The 16792-nt window shown below is 28.1% G+C and overlaps 1 protein-coding gene and 1 long non-coding RNA gene across 3 annotated transcripts; one reads left to right on the plus strand and one right to left on the minus strand.

Annotated features, from left to right (window-relative positions):
* The first annotated feature begins 1442 nt into the window (after positions 1–1442).
* LOC128126022 (uncharacterized) lies at positions 1443–3987 on the plus strand. 2 transcript variants are annotated; one of them, XR_008223683.1, is made up of 3 exons: positions 1443–1774; positions 2043–2278; positions 3850–3987. It is a non-coding gene; the product is annotated as an uncharacterized LOC128126022 (long non-coding RNA). The 2 variants fall into 2 exon arrangements; XR_008223682.1 differs by lacking the exon at positions 3850–3987 and having other exon boundaries at positions 2043–2394.
* LOC111921883 (epi-cedrol synthase) lies at positions 3433–13317 on the minus strand. The gene is made up of 7 exons (XM_052763707.1): positions 13231–13317; positions 5461–5737; positions 4980–5361; positions 4634–4855; positions 4417–4555; positions 3899–4147; positions 3433–3738 (listed from the first exon to the last, which is right to left on the minus strand). Exons 1-7 carry the CDS (start codon positions 13315–13317, stop codon positions 3442–3444), a joined length of 1653 nt encoding a protein of 550 aa, XP_052619667.1. The 3' UTR covers positions 3433–3441.
* Positions 13318–16792: the final 3475 nt, after the last annotated feature.

The raw sequence follows: 16792 nt of genomic DNA on the forward strand, positions 1-16792 counted from the left end.
AAAAACTCAAACAAGGAATATCTAAACTTCTAAAGAACAAGATCAAAGATTTATACCTTAAACAAGCTGGAAATGGAGCAGATAATCCAATTACACAAGCTCTTCCTTGATCCATCACCTTGCACCAATCTTTTACTTCTTAAAAATGGATTAAAACACACTAAAATGGACACCATAAGCTAAAAATGCAAGATATAGTCTTAGGGTTTTGAGTATGGGTCAAAGGAGATAGAGGGGGCTTAGAAATGAGTGTTCCGATGTTTATATAGTGGTTAACCCCGAAAATTAGGGTTTATATAGTGAAACATGTAGTTCACGGAGTAAAAGTTGAACAAAATATTAAAAATAAGTAAAAATACGTGTGAAATCAAATTGGTAAAAACGTAAAATTGGAGAAGATTGCGAAGAGCCAAAAAACCATCATCGTCGAAGAGCTAGGTCATTTTCGGCTCCCTGCTCACTCTTTGCTTCTCAACGACCACTCGCCATCGATCTTTCCTCAATCGTGTTGTGTTGCGCCCACCCCCTCACGTCGTTCGTCCTCTCCCGCTCTCATCCGTCCTCACATGACTTTCCGACGATTAGTTCTCCGCCTCTCACAGCCTCATTTATGGTTTGTGTTCTTGCCTACATTTTTAACTTTTTCCACCCACCGATTCATAACTTTGAAATTGTGTGGTATTTCTCTTTTCTTAACCTAATTGTTTATATGAAGATATTGTGCCTTGTTTTTATATTAATATATCATTAGTTATTTATTATCTATTGCAATCGATAACACATATGAATTCCGATGATATTTAATATGGTTTGCTTAGTATATTTATATGATCTGTTTAGTGTATAAAACCCGCAATCAATTTTAATTTTTTAAAAGATTCAAAATATCAAAAAATCTCATTATTGTTAACTAGAAAAAGGATACGACAATATGTTCCGCCCCTGCCTTTAACGTTCGTGTTCCACCCCTGCTTTGCTTTTGAAGGAAGAGGAAGGTTTTAGCAGTGTGTTCAACATCTTGGCTAACTTTAGGACTTGACGACTGATGATTTCTTGGTTGTTTTGGACAAATTATGTAATGACATGATACTATGATCATGGTGTGACGATAGTTTGAATCAAGACTGAGTTGGCTAAGTTGGATCATGGCCGAGTTTGGGATCGGGCCGAATACGTTTCTCACAAAGTGACCATGGGTTGGTTATTAATAATAAACATAATAATATCAAATTATACATATTAGAGAAAATATTATTATTAACAATAAACATAATAATATCAATAATATTAAAAATAATTTTATTAAAGATAATAATAACAAAATTTTATTTTTTATTTTTAATTTTTCGTAGGAAATCCGTAAGCAATTTGCTACGGAATACCGACACTTCAAATAAATTCCAAAAATTTTCATTTAGCCGCTAGTATTTTGCTAGGTTTTATTTCCCTCCCAGCTGGAGTCATGACTCCCGCCTCTACCTTTTCGACTTCATATCTCCCACTCTCGTTAGGGTTTGAAATTAGGGCATTCTTCGAGCTTATATCCGTCCTTATTTTTTTTTTTTGTGCCACTATGCTACATCGATCCATCCCAACTTCGACATTAACTCAGCCGACATCTGTATTGGGAGCACATACGATCTTCATTCGTCCCAATTCGTATCTCCTCACCATCTTCCTGCGGTCTACAAATCTTCCGACTTCAACGAGGCTATTGAACTTTTGAAGCTACAAGCTCTCTGGTCTCTTGGAGTGCAGAGACAATGAAACCCAGGTACATCAACATATTGCATTTCATCACGATCAAAATGTTTAAAGAAAGATTTAGTTTTGTTTTCATTCAAAGTGATTCTATTAAACTATGAATAATTATCATGGGTATTTGTTTTTTTGGTGTGTATTTATCAATGGGCATTATATATACAGATGTTTTCATTAAACCATGTATTGTAATGTAAAAATGTGGCACATAAATGATTTTGATGTTGATTTTCGTTCTTGAGTGTCACTTTAATTGTGAAATCTCGTTTCTTACTACTTAGATTGAAGTCATTGATACGAGTAAGGAGGTGGATTTGGATCTTATCAAGACAAATTTGTCAGGTTTGACACCTTATGCTGCTGGCTATCCTTTTCTTTCTCTTTTTCTATTCTATGTACCCCTGCTTTTTGTAGTTCAGATAAACTGAGATGACAATTGCTGATAAATCAACAAAGATTATAGAATGTCAACGTGTTTGTTTTAGTAGCAAGGACTCTATGATGCTGAAGCTACATGGTAAGAGACGTTGTTGTTTTTTAATGATATTTCTTGGTATTTTTACAAATATATGAATGGTTAATGTTTCACTATTATCCTTAGATATGCTTCCAGTATTCCATATTTTGTTTATAGTCACATGATATTTTCTTTTCTTCACTTGTTGGTTGCATACTAAAGCTTCTTTTACCTTATTTCAATTTGAAATCGAACATATTGATGTTAAATTGTTCTAATAAAATGACGTGTGTCATATTTGTGGAAGAGCTTAAAATTTTCAATTCTCTTAAATTCTTAATTTGCAAAAGGAAATGTCTTTCTAAATTGGTCATATAGTTAGAATTTCCGATACAATGATAAGATTTGTTCATGAACTTTTCTATTCTTATCATACATGTTTTGATCTTTAACCTTTTGTAGAGGAATGACAGTCGTACTTTAATTGGAGAACCAATATAATAATCTTTGATATTGCTAATCTTGAACTTGATGTTTAATTTAAATCAATTTTTGGTTTTTAAATTATATATTCCACTACATAGCTATCATTTGAATGTTAATTGTTTACATATGTATTAGAAGCTGTATGAGATAACAACATATAAATATGAGATAACAACATATAAATCCTAAACACTCATAGTTTTCTTTTGGAGGACTCGAAAATCAATCTCTAATTGGTATTTTTTCAAAATATAAGATTGAGTGTACAGTCTATCCAAGTGATCTCATACTTCCTTTGTATGTATCATACTTTTCCTATTGACTAACTATCGATGCAGGTGATAATAGTAATACTAGAATTATCTATTTCTCAAGCTTCTACTAACATTGCATAATTAGTAGCTTTCTCATTCTGTTTTCCTTTTATAATGGTAACAATACCTCACATCTGTTTACCCTTACGTTGTAAGAAATTTTTCAATACATATTTCCAATAAGCATATATTTTGCCATCTAGTTGGTGCTAATGAACTGTAGAAAGTCATCGTTGGGAGCCATATTAAGAATAATCAAAGTAAACGAATAAGGAAAATTTTATGTAGGGTTAACATAGCCAAAGGGCTAAACAATAGAAAATAAACTCAAAAGTACTTTTATTATATATACCAAAGCAACCATCTTCTCCAACTTCCAAGATTACGTAAAGGTGATTGTTTACTGATGAGGTATATTGGAACTCATATGATGATAGCATTAACAAAAAGTGACTTCACAAGATTTATGAGTTCATCTCCAACGTATGTGAAATGGTCTTTATCCTTGTACAAGAGATCCATGACACGTCCTAAATTCGCAACCCGCCTATTTATTGGCATTTTAACATCTTTACACATTATGGACTCTTTATTTATTTCTTTCCAAGCATCTTCAACTTTCTCACTAAAGAGACCATATAAATATTGCTCAGTAGTAGCATCAAATTGCTTCATATAGCATTCGATGACAGAGGCAACATGCTTTCTTTCTTGCTCCTTCTGCATTTATTTTTCCAAATTAACGTCAGTTACTTACAAAATTATCCAAGATTGATTAAGGAATAACACATAAAGTTTTGGGAGAGGTTAATTAATTTGGGTGTTTCACAGTTACATATACATCGCTTTGTAGCATCACAAAAAACATAGTTGGTTATACCTTGTGGGTGACAATATCATCCATCAACCTGCAAATCCCACAAGAAGCTTTTACAATAGGAGGATAGCTGAAAAGCCATTGGAATGTCTCATCAGCTATTACATCATCCTGGGCAGCAAAGCTTGCCGCAAGAACAAATTTATATCCGGTACTGATATATGTAACTTCTGCGTGTTCCTCCATTGTTGGAATGTAGCTTTCATGCTTCCATTTTGCTTCCATCATGTAGCTTCTAATGTATTCTTTCATCTGCTTAGTCACATGCAACCAAATCAATATGTTTAAAAAAAAGTCCAGTAAAATAACCTTAACAATATTCTAAATTTATGTGCAACCCAAGTTTAAACATCAACCAAATAAACATAAGTGTTTATAAGAACAAAAACACATGGCTTTTTTTTCTTTTTTTTTTTAACTGAAAAGCTTACTCTCATAAGCTTAATTAAGTAAAGGAACCATGTTCATTTTACCTTTGTAAAAAAATACTATTACAATGAGAAAAACATGTTCAAACTCACTGTTTCTTTGACATATTTATGTTGATGGACTTTTCCCATTCCTACCAAGAATTCCTTCATTTCTTCGTCAAGATGCATGAGCATTTGGTATATAAGTTTCATGTATTCTGGTAGGCCGTCCACACATGTAATTGACCACCTATAAAAGTAATTAAGAACAACATATAACTTAAATATTTGGTTTAAATTAACGGCATATGCATGTCCTTTTATATACCTCTCAATAGCTTCTGTAAAGATCACAAGTTCATCATATGTACCGTAGGCATCATAGGTGTCATCTATAAGTGTTAATAATGCAAAAGCTCTAGCTACCCACATTCTACCTACAGAATATTGAGGGTCAGTGTAGACCCCTAATGTCGACCATAAGTAGCATTCAACCAATCTATCTCTTGCATACGGTATATTGGTTGGGACATCGTAGCGTTTCCACCACCTATATTAATTTAGTAGCTAGTATGAAATATATTTTAGACCCATGATTTGTAAATTCCTTTGTTAATTTTAAGACATCAAAAAATATCCAAATGAACGGAGGGGTTACATATATATGTGCATACTTGGATATTTGGAAAATCTCCTTTTTATGGAGAGATTGAAGCAGGTTAAACCCCAACTTGGCAAGTTTTAGTAACGAATGATTATGAAAGGTCTCACGTTCGTAGAAAGGTATGTAACGTAGCGCCTCGATTCTTGGCAACCTTTTAAGTAAAGGTTGCTTTAGTGCTTCATGTATTTCAGCAGAAACAACAGGGTCGCTCAAAAGATGATTCCTTGCTATGTCAACAAGACATTTTCTTGAAAAATCAAGAGCATCATCAAGAATGACCTCACCAGGCATTCTCAGATACGTTGCCTCATACAAATGAAGTAAACCTTGCAGATCATTCTTTAAGGACTCATTAAAACATCCATCTTTATCCTTGTATGTCTTGAAAGTATCTGTTTCAGTTCATACTAGTTGACATCATTAGTTCCTCTTGAAACTAACATGATTGATTGATTAATGAATACAAATTGCACACATGATACATTACTAACCACTTGAGACGAAGAAGCCTTGTTGTCGCATGAGTCGAAACCACAAGGAAGTACCCACACCATTCCAGTTATGATCACCATATGCATCAAAGACTTGTTGCAAGGCTTGATTAATCTCTTTTTCAAAATAATATGCAATTCCAAGGCGTTGGATCGCATCAACCAGTTTTAGCAAATTCAAATGTTCTATCTGGTCATTCAAACTTGCCAATATTTCTTTCTTCACTTCTTCTTTCAAGACGCCAACTTCTTTTTCTATCCCTTCTTCATATTCTTGCTTCATTTACAAAAGAGATGCTATTAAATTTGTCGAAATTATTCATTAAAGGGAACATGAATTCATCATAATAACATATACGTACACAACTTATATATATATATATATATATATATATATATATATATATATACACACACACACACACGTACACAACTTATCTTAATCTAATTAGATCAATATCAATTTTAGGATCAACAAGATCAAATTTTTAGCCCTCGATCTTAAAATCACGTTTTTAAAAATCTCATGTGACTTATTGTAATATTATTGAAGTTGTGTTTTTTAGGGCATCCTAAGTCCATTGAACTCTAACGAGTTCAATGGATTGTCACATCAATATTTTATTTTTTATTCAATTATATATTTTTTTAACATCCACATTCCATTGAACACAAAAAAATTTAATGGATTTCTATATCATCATTATTATATTTTTAAACATAATTATAATTTAGAAATAGAAGATGTAATATTTATCGAAATTATTATTTATTAGATTTGTAACAATTTTTTTAGTGGTTTTTTATTTTTAAATATTTCATTAATTCATTTGATTTATTTATTTGAGAAAATATGGCACCGAAAAATATGATACATTAAATAATATAAAACTTAAAAATATCGTTATTTATTTGTTGTTTAATTAAAATTATTGAAATAAAAATATTGTATAGTAATAAGAAAATGTGATTATATATATATATATATATATATATATATATATATATATATATATATATATATATATATATATATATATATATATATATATATATATATATATATATATATATATATATTTGGTTTGAAGTCTAATTGAAAAAAATATATTAAATCCATAGAACCACTCAATGATCCTACAAATCTTCAAGTCAACTCTTCTTCATCTCATCGTCTACTCTCCATTCAACTCATATTTAATCATAGTAGTACTCTATTCAACACTTATTAAACCTCCATTATGGATGTTCTTATGTCATCAAACGAGGAACCTCACGGGTATTTTTGTACATAGAAAAAAGTTGACCATCATCTCTGTAAACGAAGATCGTATGAGGAGGTACACTCAGTTTCGTGTGATACGCTCACTACTATATTAGTTTATTTCTTGGACGTAAATTCTTTCATTTAAACATCATTCTATCGAACATCATTCAAACGAACATCTAAATACTGAATTCTGTTTATTAAAATGGATTTTTATCTCACAATTCCCAAATATGGATTTGATTTAGATTTTTCGTCATCTCGATTTTCTTTCATTCATTCCTTAATCGAAATGATCATATGAATCGGTTTGTGCAAGTCATTTTAACTAAGATGATACAATTGATTGATTCTTGTTTCTAGTATCAATTAATTTCTCGTTTGATGTATGATTTGCGTTTACCTAAGTGATTCTTGAGTTTGTAATTACATCTTTGGTACGTCCAATGGCTGGTCAAAATGAATGATACAGGTCAAAATTTATGTGCAAACAAGGTGCTTGTGAAAATGCCATTAAAAGATATATTGCTATTTTTGTAATTTATTGTGTCTCAATGTGATTATTTGTTAAACCCATGCATGCTCCTACATACTGATGAATTTCTATTTTTCTCTTCATTCTCTTTGTTGCCTTTTACCAATTCAAGGAATGAATGGTTTTCAAAAGTTAAATGCAAAAGATTAGATTTTTGAGATATCTATACAAGGTGTATGCTTACAGTCTCTCTCATCTTTCTAGAAATTCGTTATGATTGATTTAGAAGAAAAAGAAGTCATTTATTAGATTTGAGATGATTAATTTAGGAAAATGTTAAGCGTAAATAAAAATTGATAATTGAAATTTGTTTAAGCAAAAGATTGTTGTGGGATATACATCCTTTTGTTTATATATATATATATATATATATATATATATATATATATATATATATATATATATATATATATATATATATATATATATATATATATATATATATATATATATATATATATATATATATTTACTGTCTTATAAAAGAAATCTCACTATTTCTAAAAATAGATTGAATATAATAATATATTTTTTTAAGACGTTCAAATCATTAAGCTAATAGTACAAGTAGTCATCAATAAAAATAATATTAAATTTTAATCTGTGTTTTGAATCCTTATATTTCTCAACAAATTCTATCTCCTTCCCTGAATTTCGGATAATTCAAAATTTGAAACCATCAGAAAATACATGTTTATTCAAATATCCCTCCTGCAGATAGATCTTTTTTAACAGGTTTTTATTTTAATCCTTACTTGTAATTGATTTCATCATTTTTAACTTTTTGTATTTTTATCTTATAAATATGTTGGGTGAGGGCTTTAGTATACCAGGTTTGTTTCTAAAAAAGTTTTTACTATGTTTTTTTTAATGTGGTGGTTTTGCAGGTTCAAAGAACTCAACCAAGAGGGCCAGTTAGAGCATTGTATTATCATTAGTTTGTATATTTTGGCATCTTACTTTTGCAATAAAGAACGGTTAAACACAAGATTTGACATGATTAAGGTAGTTTGTATATTTTTCATCTTGTTTAGTCTAAAAATGAAACCTTTTTCATCATTGGTTCTTATACTATCAAGTTTCATCACATGGACTTCATGATTACGGTGATTATTGTCCTTATTATAAGGTTCTATATAAATTTTGTTCAATATTTTAAGGTTTCGAGAACCTAAATCAATATGAATCCTTGAATTACATACCATCGTTGAAAATGTTTTAATTTGTGACCAAACTTGGTTTAAAATCACAATAAACTAGTTGACACCTGAGTATTTTGGCATTCTCAAAGGCCTACTTATCGACTTTTGAATCACAACACCTGATATTCTAAAGGTTTATTTTTATAAACTATTATCTATATATTTTAGCATTTTACTTAGTAGGACATTAAATTAATAAAGAAATTAAGGAAAACGAAAAAAAAAAGAGGACGATAAACAATACAAGTGGTTTGGGTATGTATAAATGGAAGTAATAACCATTTAGGAGGTGTTTGGCAAAAAAGTTTATTGCTTATTAGTTTATTAACTTATAAGTTAATAATTAGTGTAGGGTAACTTATGAAAATATAACGTATTAGAGGTTCCCTACCGGAATAAGTTATTTTAATCCAAACACTTTTTTAACTTATAGTGATGTGGAACCTAATAAGTTGTTTTAAAAAAGCTTAGCCAAACACCCCTTTAATATGGTATGGTAATGTTTTTGAAAAATAAATGTCATTTAATATTCATTTCTCGAAGTGAACGCAAAATGATTTTAACTCTAAAGAGATCAAATTATTCGCCGCCCGCCGCTTTGCGCGGGTAGACGGCTAGTATATATATATATATATATATATATATATATATATATATATATATATATATATATATATATATATATATATATATATATATATATATATATATATATATATATATATATATATATATATATATATATATATATATATTGAATATTTTAATGTTGGAGCATTGTTCATTATATGTTTTCTAGTTATGTTTTTTTAACCCATCCATCTAAAAAATTCAAAGAAAAAAACATTTTTTTCAAATGATGTGCGTATGCACGCATTTTAAGTATAAAAAATGTATTTGTGTAAAAACAAGAATATGTACCGTGCACAAACAGAAAGCTATAGATGTGCACATCACAAATATGCACATGCACGTTTGTGAACTTTTTCCATTTCTTTTAAAAATTGTCTTGATATGCTAAGATCTTGATATAGATGTGATTTGTAGAAGAAAATTCAACAAAAATGATTTTTTCTAATGAGATGTATATGAGTACATTTTACGTGCACAAACGCAATGTGTAAATCACCACTATAGACATGTAAAAAAACATAAATATGCATATATATATATATATATATATATATATATATATATATATATATATATATATATATATATATATATATATATATATATATATATATATATAAATTTTACATATAAATAATACATTAAATAGACAAAAATACGCATGTATGTACAAACAGAAATGCGCATATGTACACATAACAAATATACACAATTATGAAAAAATTTCAATTAAAAAAACGTTTTAATAGCCTAAAATGTTGCTATAAAAGTTGATTTGTAGAAAAAATTAATATATATATATATATATATATATATATATATATATATATATATATATATATATATATATATATATATATATATATATATATATATATATATATATATATCGAGTGATGTGTATATTTATACATTTTACATATACAAACACAAATACGCATTGTACACATCACCGATATAAACATGTAAAAACATTTAAAAAAATTTATATCAATAAGAATGTCCATAAATAGATGACATAGAATGATGAAATTTAGTATATTTTTATATTTTTTTCAATAAAAAATAAGGTCTAATATATAATATGGTACACCCCTCAAGATTAATTGTTGATTTTTGATCTTAATGATATCAAAAAAGTTAACTATCACAATGAATTTTCTTCTTCTTTTATATATATATATATATATATATATATATATATATATATATATATATATATATATATATATATATATATATATATTTTTGTGTGTGTGTTAAAATATAGATGATATTTATTGTGCGGACGTGTATAGACAACACTATTTTTTGAGAACAACAAAAAGAATAGATTGTTTGGTAATTTGAATACATTCAACCTCACACAATTATCATCATTAGCATGCACTGTCATTAATTTTTATTCATTTGTTCCTATGTATCGTTTTTCACTTATTTTCATTCTTATAGAATATGATTATCAATAACACATTCTGACAAAATGAGAATCATAAAAAATAAAAAAGTCTATAATACTCGTATTGACAGTCTAACTAGTGAAAATGTGTGATAAAGTCAATAGATATATGAGGTTAATTGTATTCATAGTACCAAACAACATATTTTGTTAGTAATTTTTATCAAATAACCATGTCCACACGTCCACACAGTATATGTTCATCCACATTTGAACCTAAACACACACACACACACACACACACACACACATATATATATATATATATATATATATATATATATATATATATATATAGGTATGTTCAATTGAAAAAATAAAAAATGTTGACAATTGAGGAATCATTTTTCTCCAAGCATTTATTTTTGCCGTAAAATCCTCCATTATATTAGTGAAATATGAAAGGAACACATGTATGTTTTGAAACAAAACATGTTTCTTTAAACTATTCTAATCATTAGCTTAATATATACAAAAATATATCTTTTTTTATTTTAATGAGCTATTTTTGTAGAAAAACGATTTTAAATATATCAAAATTTATATTTTTTTATTCTCTGTAAATAGACAACTATATTGACATAGTTTTAAGATAAATAAAAACATCTTGTTTCAGCTCTTATTATTCAAAAGTGAATAAAATTATATTATGTTTTTAATACAATATATTTATTATTCATTTATGATCGATAAATATGATTAATATTTTTTTTATAACTTAAGTATTAGTCATATATGAATATAATATATATTAAAACTTTTACAGTTTACTTCAGCTCTCGTCAAGTGTTATATTCACATATAAATAAAACATGTATTACGTTTCCTCAAAAGTTATATTCATATATGAATAAAACGTGTATCAAAATTTTGTTATAGTTCATTTGTTATTAACATATGAATAAGTATTTCAAATTTTTAAAACACTTCGTCTTTAATTAAGATATTCCTTATTCATATATAAATAAAAAATGAGCAGTAACAAATATATGATGAAAGTTAATACGTGTTTTACTCATTTATGAATATTACATGTGATGAAAGATGATGTAAAAAATATTTTAGGTAAGAAAACTTTATTACGTATTATATTTATATATGAATTATTAAACTACAAAAAAAACATACATTTTATTCATAAGTGAATAATGAATGTTTTGAAATAAAAATATGATGCATTTTTCACATTATGAAACAATATATTTTCTTTGTCATTCTCACAGAATAACATCGTCTACACGTCCGTACAATAAATATTCATCCACTTTTGAACCTACCCTATATATATATATATATATATATATATATATATATATATATATATATATATATATATATATATATTCATCAATTAAATCAGGCTTGTAGATTTACAAATAACATTTATTTTCAGAGATATGCAAATCCTTTAGTTTTCATAATGACTAGTAATAATTTGCATATTTGTTTATAGGCCAAAAACTCATCTCCCTAAACATGTGTGTGTATATATATATATATATATATATATATATATATATATATATATATATATATATATATATATATATATATATAAAAGGGAAAAGTTTAATAGAGAACCATTGTTAATTAAAGAACCAATCAAAAGCGTCGAAATTTAAAGCGTTCAACAGCGAAAGGAAGGGTTGTAGACTTTTTAAATGGACGCACATGCATCAGATGATAACAAAACCCACTTACAAAGAGATCCATGATGATATATATAAAAAATGAATTTTTTTTTCGAGAAAAACTCACTTGATTTTCTTTGTTGAAAAATTAAGGACTATTTTTTTATAGAAAAATATTAATAAATATATCAAAATTCATTCTTTTTTGTACTTTTTAAACATAGATTCATATTCATATAAAAAAACGATATTTCAGTTCAGATTCACATTATGAACCTGTTCAGATTTATATTGTGAACATGTTCAGATTCACATTGTGAACATGTTCAGATTCACAATGTACATAATAGTAAATCAGATTTACGATGTGAATCTGAATAGATCGAACTTTTTGATATTGTGAATGTCAAAAATTGAAATATTTACAGTTTAGATTCACAGTGTAAATCTACATTGATCAAGGTTCTTTTTTTAAACCTTTCCATACTCACAGTGTGCATAATAGTAAGTCAGATTCACAAGGTGAATGTTGAAAATTGAAATATTTACAGTTTAGATTCACAGAGTGAATCTACACTGTTCGAGGTTTTTTTTAGTTGATGTTGATGATTATTAATAAAGCACAAAAAATAACATTTTTGGTATGATTATTATTATTATTATTATTTTTTGATAAAAATAAACTTAAATATTGAAGAAACTAACAAAATGAAGTGAGTTTTTTTCGGAAAAAAAAATCGTTTTTTATATATCAACATGGATCTCTATGGAAAGAAGATGAAAAATCGAGAACAACGGTATATTCGATATTTTTGTTTGATAAAAAATATGGTTTAAAAAAATTAACGAAAAGAAAAGTGAGTTTTTTATAAGGAGTTTGATTTTTTGGTATAATTCGGTGTGTGTACGTCTAATATAGAATTATATATTTATTTCCTTCGTCATTGATTCATGAATCACGCTTGTAAATTTGCAGATAACATTTATTTTCTGAGACATGCAAATGCTTTAGTTTTCATAATGACTAGTAATACTTTGCATACCTGTTCATAGGCCAAAAACTCATCTCCCCATACATTCGGCGGAAAATTAATGGTGGATCGAATAACATCCTCTTGTTGAAGCGACATGCTATATGACTGATTTGGTTCAATATATGTGAAGAAGTTGCTTTAATTTTATGTTTAGAGAAAGTTATATATAGAGGTCGGTTGAAGCATCTTTATCATATTTTTTGTGGTAAAACTTGAAAGGGACTGGAAAATATAAACTTAATGTGGCATATATTGTCTGGTTACCAGTGGTTGAGCATAGTGTCCTGCAATCAACCAATAAATAATAGTGCAGTCATTATATTTATATTTATATTTATATTTATATTTATATATATAATATTGAAGCTCATTGAGCTTAGGAATAGTAGATTTGTGGTTATAGTAAACTGGCCACAAAAATTTTTGGATTTGGCTCCTCTAGTCCTTCGACTTTAACGCACCTGCTATATTTTAATCATTTAATTTTGGGATAATGACTTTAAAGAGTAATATATTTTTTTATTTGTAAACATTTAGTCACTGACTTTTTTTTTTGTTCACTTTTACCCTTTCAACTTGTTAACTGTACATATTTAGTCCTTATGACCGGCAACTCCAGGTTAACCGGTAAAAATGACTTAATAGGGTAATATATTTCCCACTTTATACACATTTAGTCATTAATAATTTTGTACACTTTTGGTTCTTAATTTTTTTTTTGTTGCAGAATAATTCATTTTTTTTACACATTCAATACTTATAAATGATTTCTTTAAGTTTTCTCACGACATTTTACGTGGAATAGCCATATGATGGTGGAATAAGTTGAGGTGGTCCTGTTATATGTTGTAGGCAAAGATACCCGATGCGAGTCGGCTATAAGTCGTAGTCACAGAGGCTCGAGAAGAGTCGTGGGGTTAAGGCAGCATGTCGACAAATCCTGGGTATTCCAGTCCGATGACTGATTGGACCTGTTGCATGTTAACAAGCCAGTCTGATGACTGATTGGACCAAGGTATTCTCATCTGATGAGTGTGGGCCCATTATGCATGATAATATGTTTGTGTATCGAGTATTTTGGGGGAAACTCACTAAACTTTATGCTTACCCAGTTGTTTATGTTTTCAGGTTCTATCGTTGATCGTGGGAAGGCGAAAACATGATTATACACGTTCATCAACAGTATTGAGGATTCCGCGATTCTTATATTATTCTGATTTTCGATAAATGTATTTTGGAATAAACATATTTTCTTAATAATGGATTTATAATTAGAGACTTTATTTTATTTAAAAATGAAAAGTTTTGTTGTGAAATTGAGACGTTACACATAAACATTAACAGCCCCACACACTTCATCAATAATTGTCCAACGTAAGATGTCGTAAGAAAAACTTAAAGAAATCATTCATAAGTACTGAATGAGTACAAAAACAAAAATGACTTATTTTGAAACCAAAAAAATATTAAGGACTAAATGTTCACAAAAATATTAAGGACTAAATGTATACAAAATGATAAATATATTACCCTATTAAGTCATTTTTCCCGGCTAACTTGGAATAACCGGTCATAATGACCGAATGTGTACGGTTTAACAAGTTGAAGGGGTAAATATGGACGAAAAAAAAACTCAGTGACCAATTATGTACAAATCAAAAAATATATTACCCTTTTAAGTCATTATCCCTTTAATTTTATTATAAAAAAATAGGCAAATTGTTATTTTCTTACATAACATTGCTTTTTTACATTACTTCATTGGCTTTTGCGGGCACTTTGGTCCGAGACATAGTAATGAAATACCAGTTTCACCCTCCCTTTCCGAATCCAAAATCCAAAATAAAAAATGAAACAGAAAACTCTTGTACCTCATGCTTCAAAAGTTGTACACTACTCAAAATTATAGAACTTTAACATTGGAAAAAGCTACCCTTGTTTAAGTTAAACCCCACTAGCATTCCCAATACTTTGCTAAACCCAATACAATTGAATTGAACCAATATTTCATCAAATACAAAACAGCAAATAAGATAGGAGGTTGCCCTTCAAATACTTCGAACTTCAAACGATTTTTTTTATAATAAAAATAGATTTTTGGATTTGATCAAAGATGGCATCCAAAGCAGCCCAAATAACATCTTAAACCATGCAATCATGAGTTGGCAAATCACTTACATTATGCTATAAAAATCTAAGTCACTTAGCCATGCAATGACGTCTTAATAAGAAAATAACTATAAATATGCTAGAAACAAACAAAAACATCAGACTATTACTATTAGTTTATGCTATAAGTAGCCCTTTTAATCATATTTACTCCCCTAAAATTAATTAAATCAAAATTTTGATATTTGAATTGACATATTTTTTTTCTTTATCTTTTGTTTTTTTTTCTCTTTTTGTTTTTTTTGTTTTTAATTCTTTTTTAATTTATATTATTATTATTATTATTATTATTATTATTATTATTATTATTATAAATTTCGGATAAAATTTTAACATTCGGACGACATTATAAATTCGAACGGCTATATAAAATCGGATTTATAATGTCCGATTTATAAAATGTAGTTCAAAATTTATAATAATAATAACAATAACAATATTAATATAATAATATTAATATTAGAATATAAAAAATATTTAAAAACCGATTTTATATAGTCATTTGAATTTATAATGTTGTCCGAATGTTAAATTTTTATGCGAGATTTATAACAACAACAACAATAATTATAATATAATAATAATAATAATAATAATAATAATAATAATAATAAATTTTAAAAAAAGAATTAAAAACAAAATAGAATAAAACAACAAAAAACAAAAAATCAAATCAAATGGTAGAATTAAAAAAATGGAGAGTACTTATAAAAAACCGCTTACTCTTTTGTACGTGAAACCACTACTACATTCAAACAAAAAATCCATAGCATAGCATGGCCATTTTCCTAGTTTACAAACAAAATACATTAAACTGGTTGGACGTTAATAATATTAATTTTTATAATAATAAAATATATTATTAACGTTTTGATGAAAAATAAATGTAACGCCCTGTTTCTGGTATATAATTCTTTAATTATTCAAGTATTCATTTTGAGCTACTCGACGAGTCGATAGCCCTAACTCGTCGAGTAGATGCCAGAAAACACGCGGGGTTTAAAGAGTCTACTCGACGAGTCCAAGCATGGACTCGACGAGTAGGTCTACCTGAAGGAAACCCTATTTTCGGGGTTTTGCACCCTATTTAAACCTCTTAAACTCCCTTTGGGCCTCCCTTTATCAGCCTCCCTGTCCTCCAGAAAACCTAATTCGAGTGAGAGCTTTTCCCTTGAGTTTTGAGTGCGTTTTTGTGCCATTGAAGGTAGTTGCAAGAGCTTTGAGCTAACATGCTTGGGGAAAGAGAACAAGATCCAGGAACACACTCATCTTTGGCAACTTTCTGAGGTAAAAAGCTCTTAGCTTGATGAACCGTAGCTTAGATCTCTGTATGTGGATTCATGGGGCTTTTTGACCCTTTTGATTAGGAAAGGTTGTTCTCATGGGTTGTTTGCAAAACAAT

The sequence above is a fragment of the Lactuca sativa genome, chromosome 1 (assembly GCF_002870075.4).
Source record: "Lactuca sativa cultivar Salinas chromosome 1, Lsat_Salinas_v11, whole genome shotgun sequence".
NCBI lineage: Eukaryota > Viridiplantae > Streptophyta > Magnoliopsida > Asterales > Asteraceae > Lactuca > Lactuca sativa.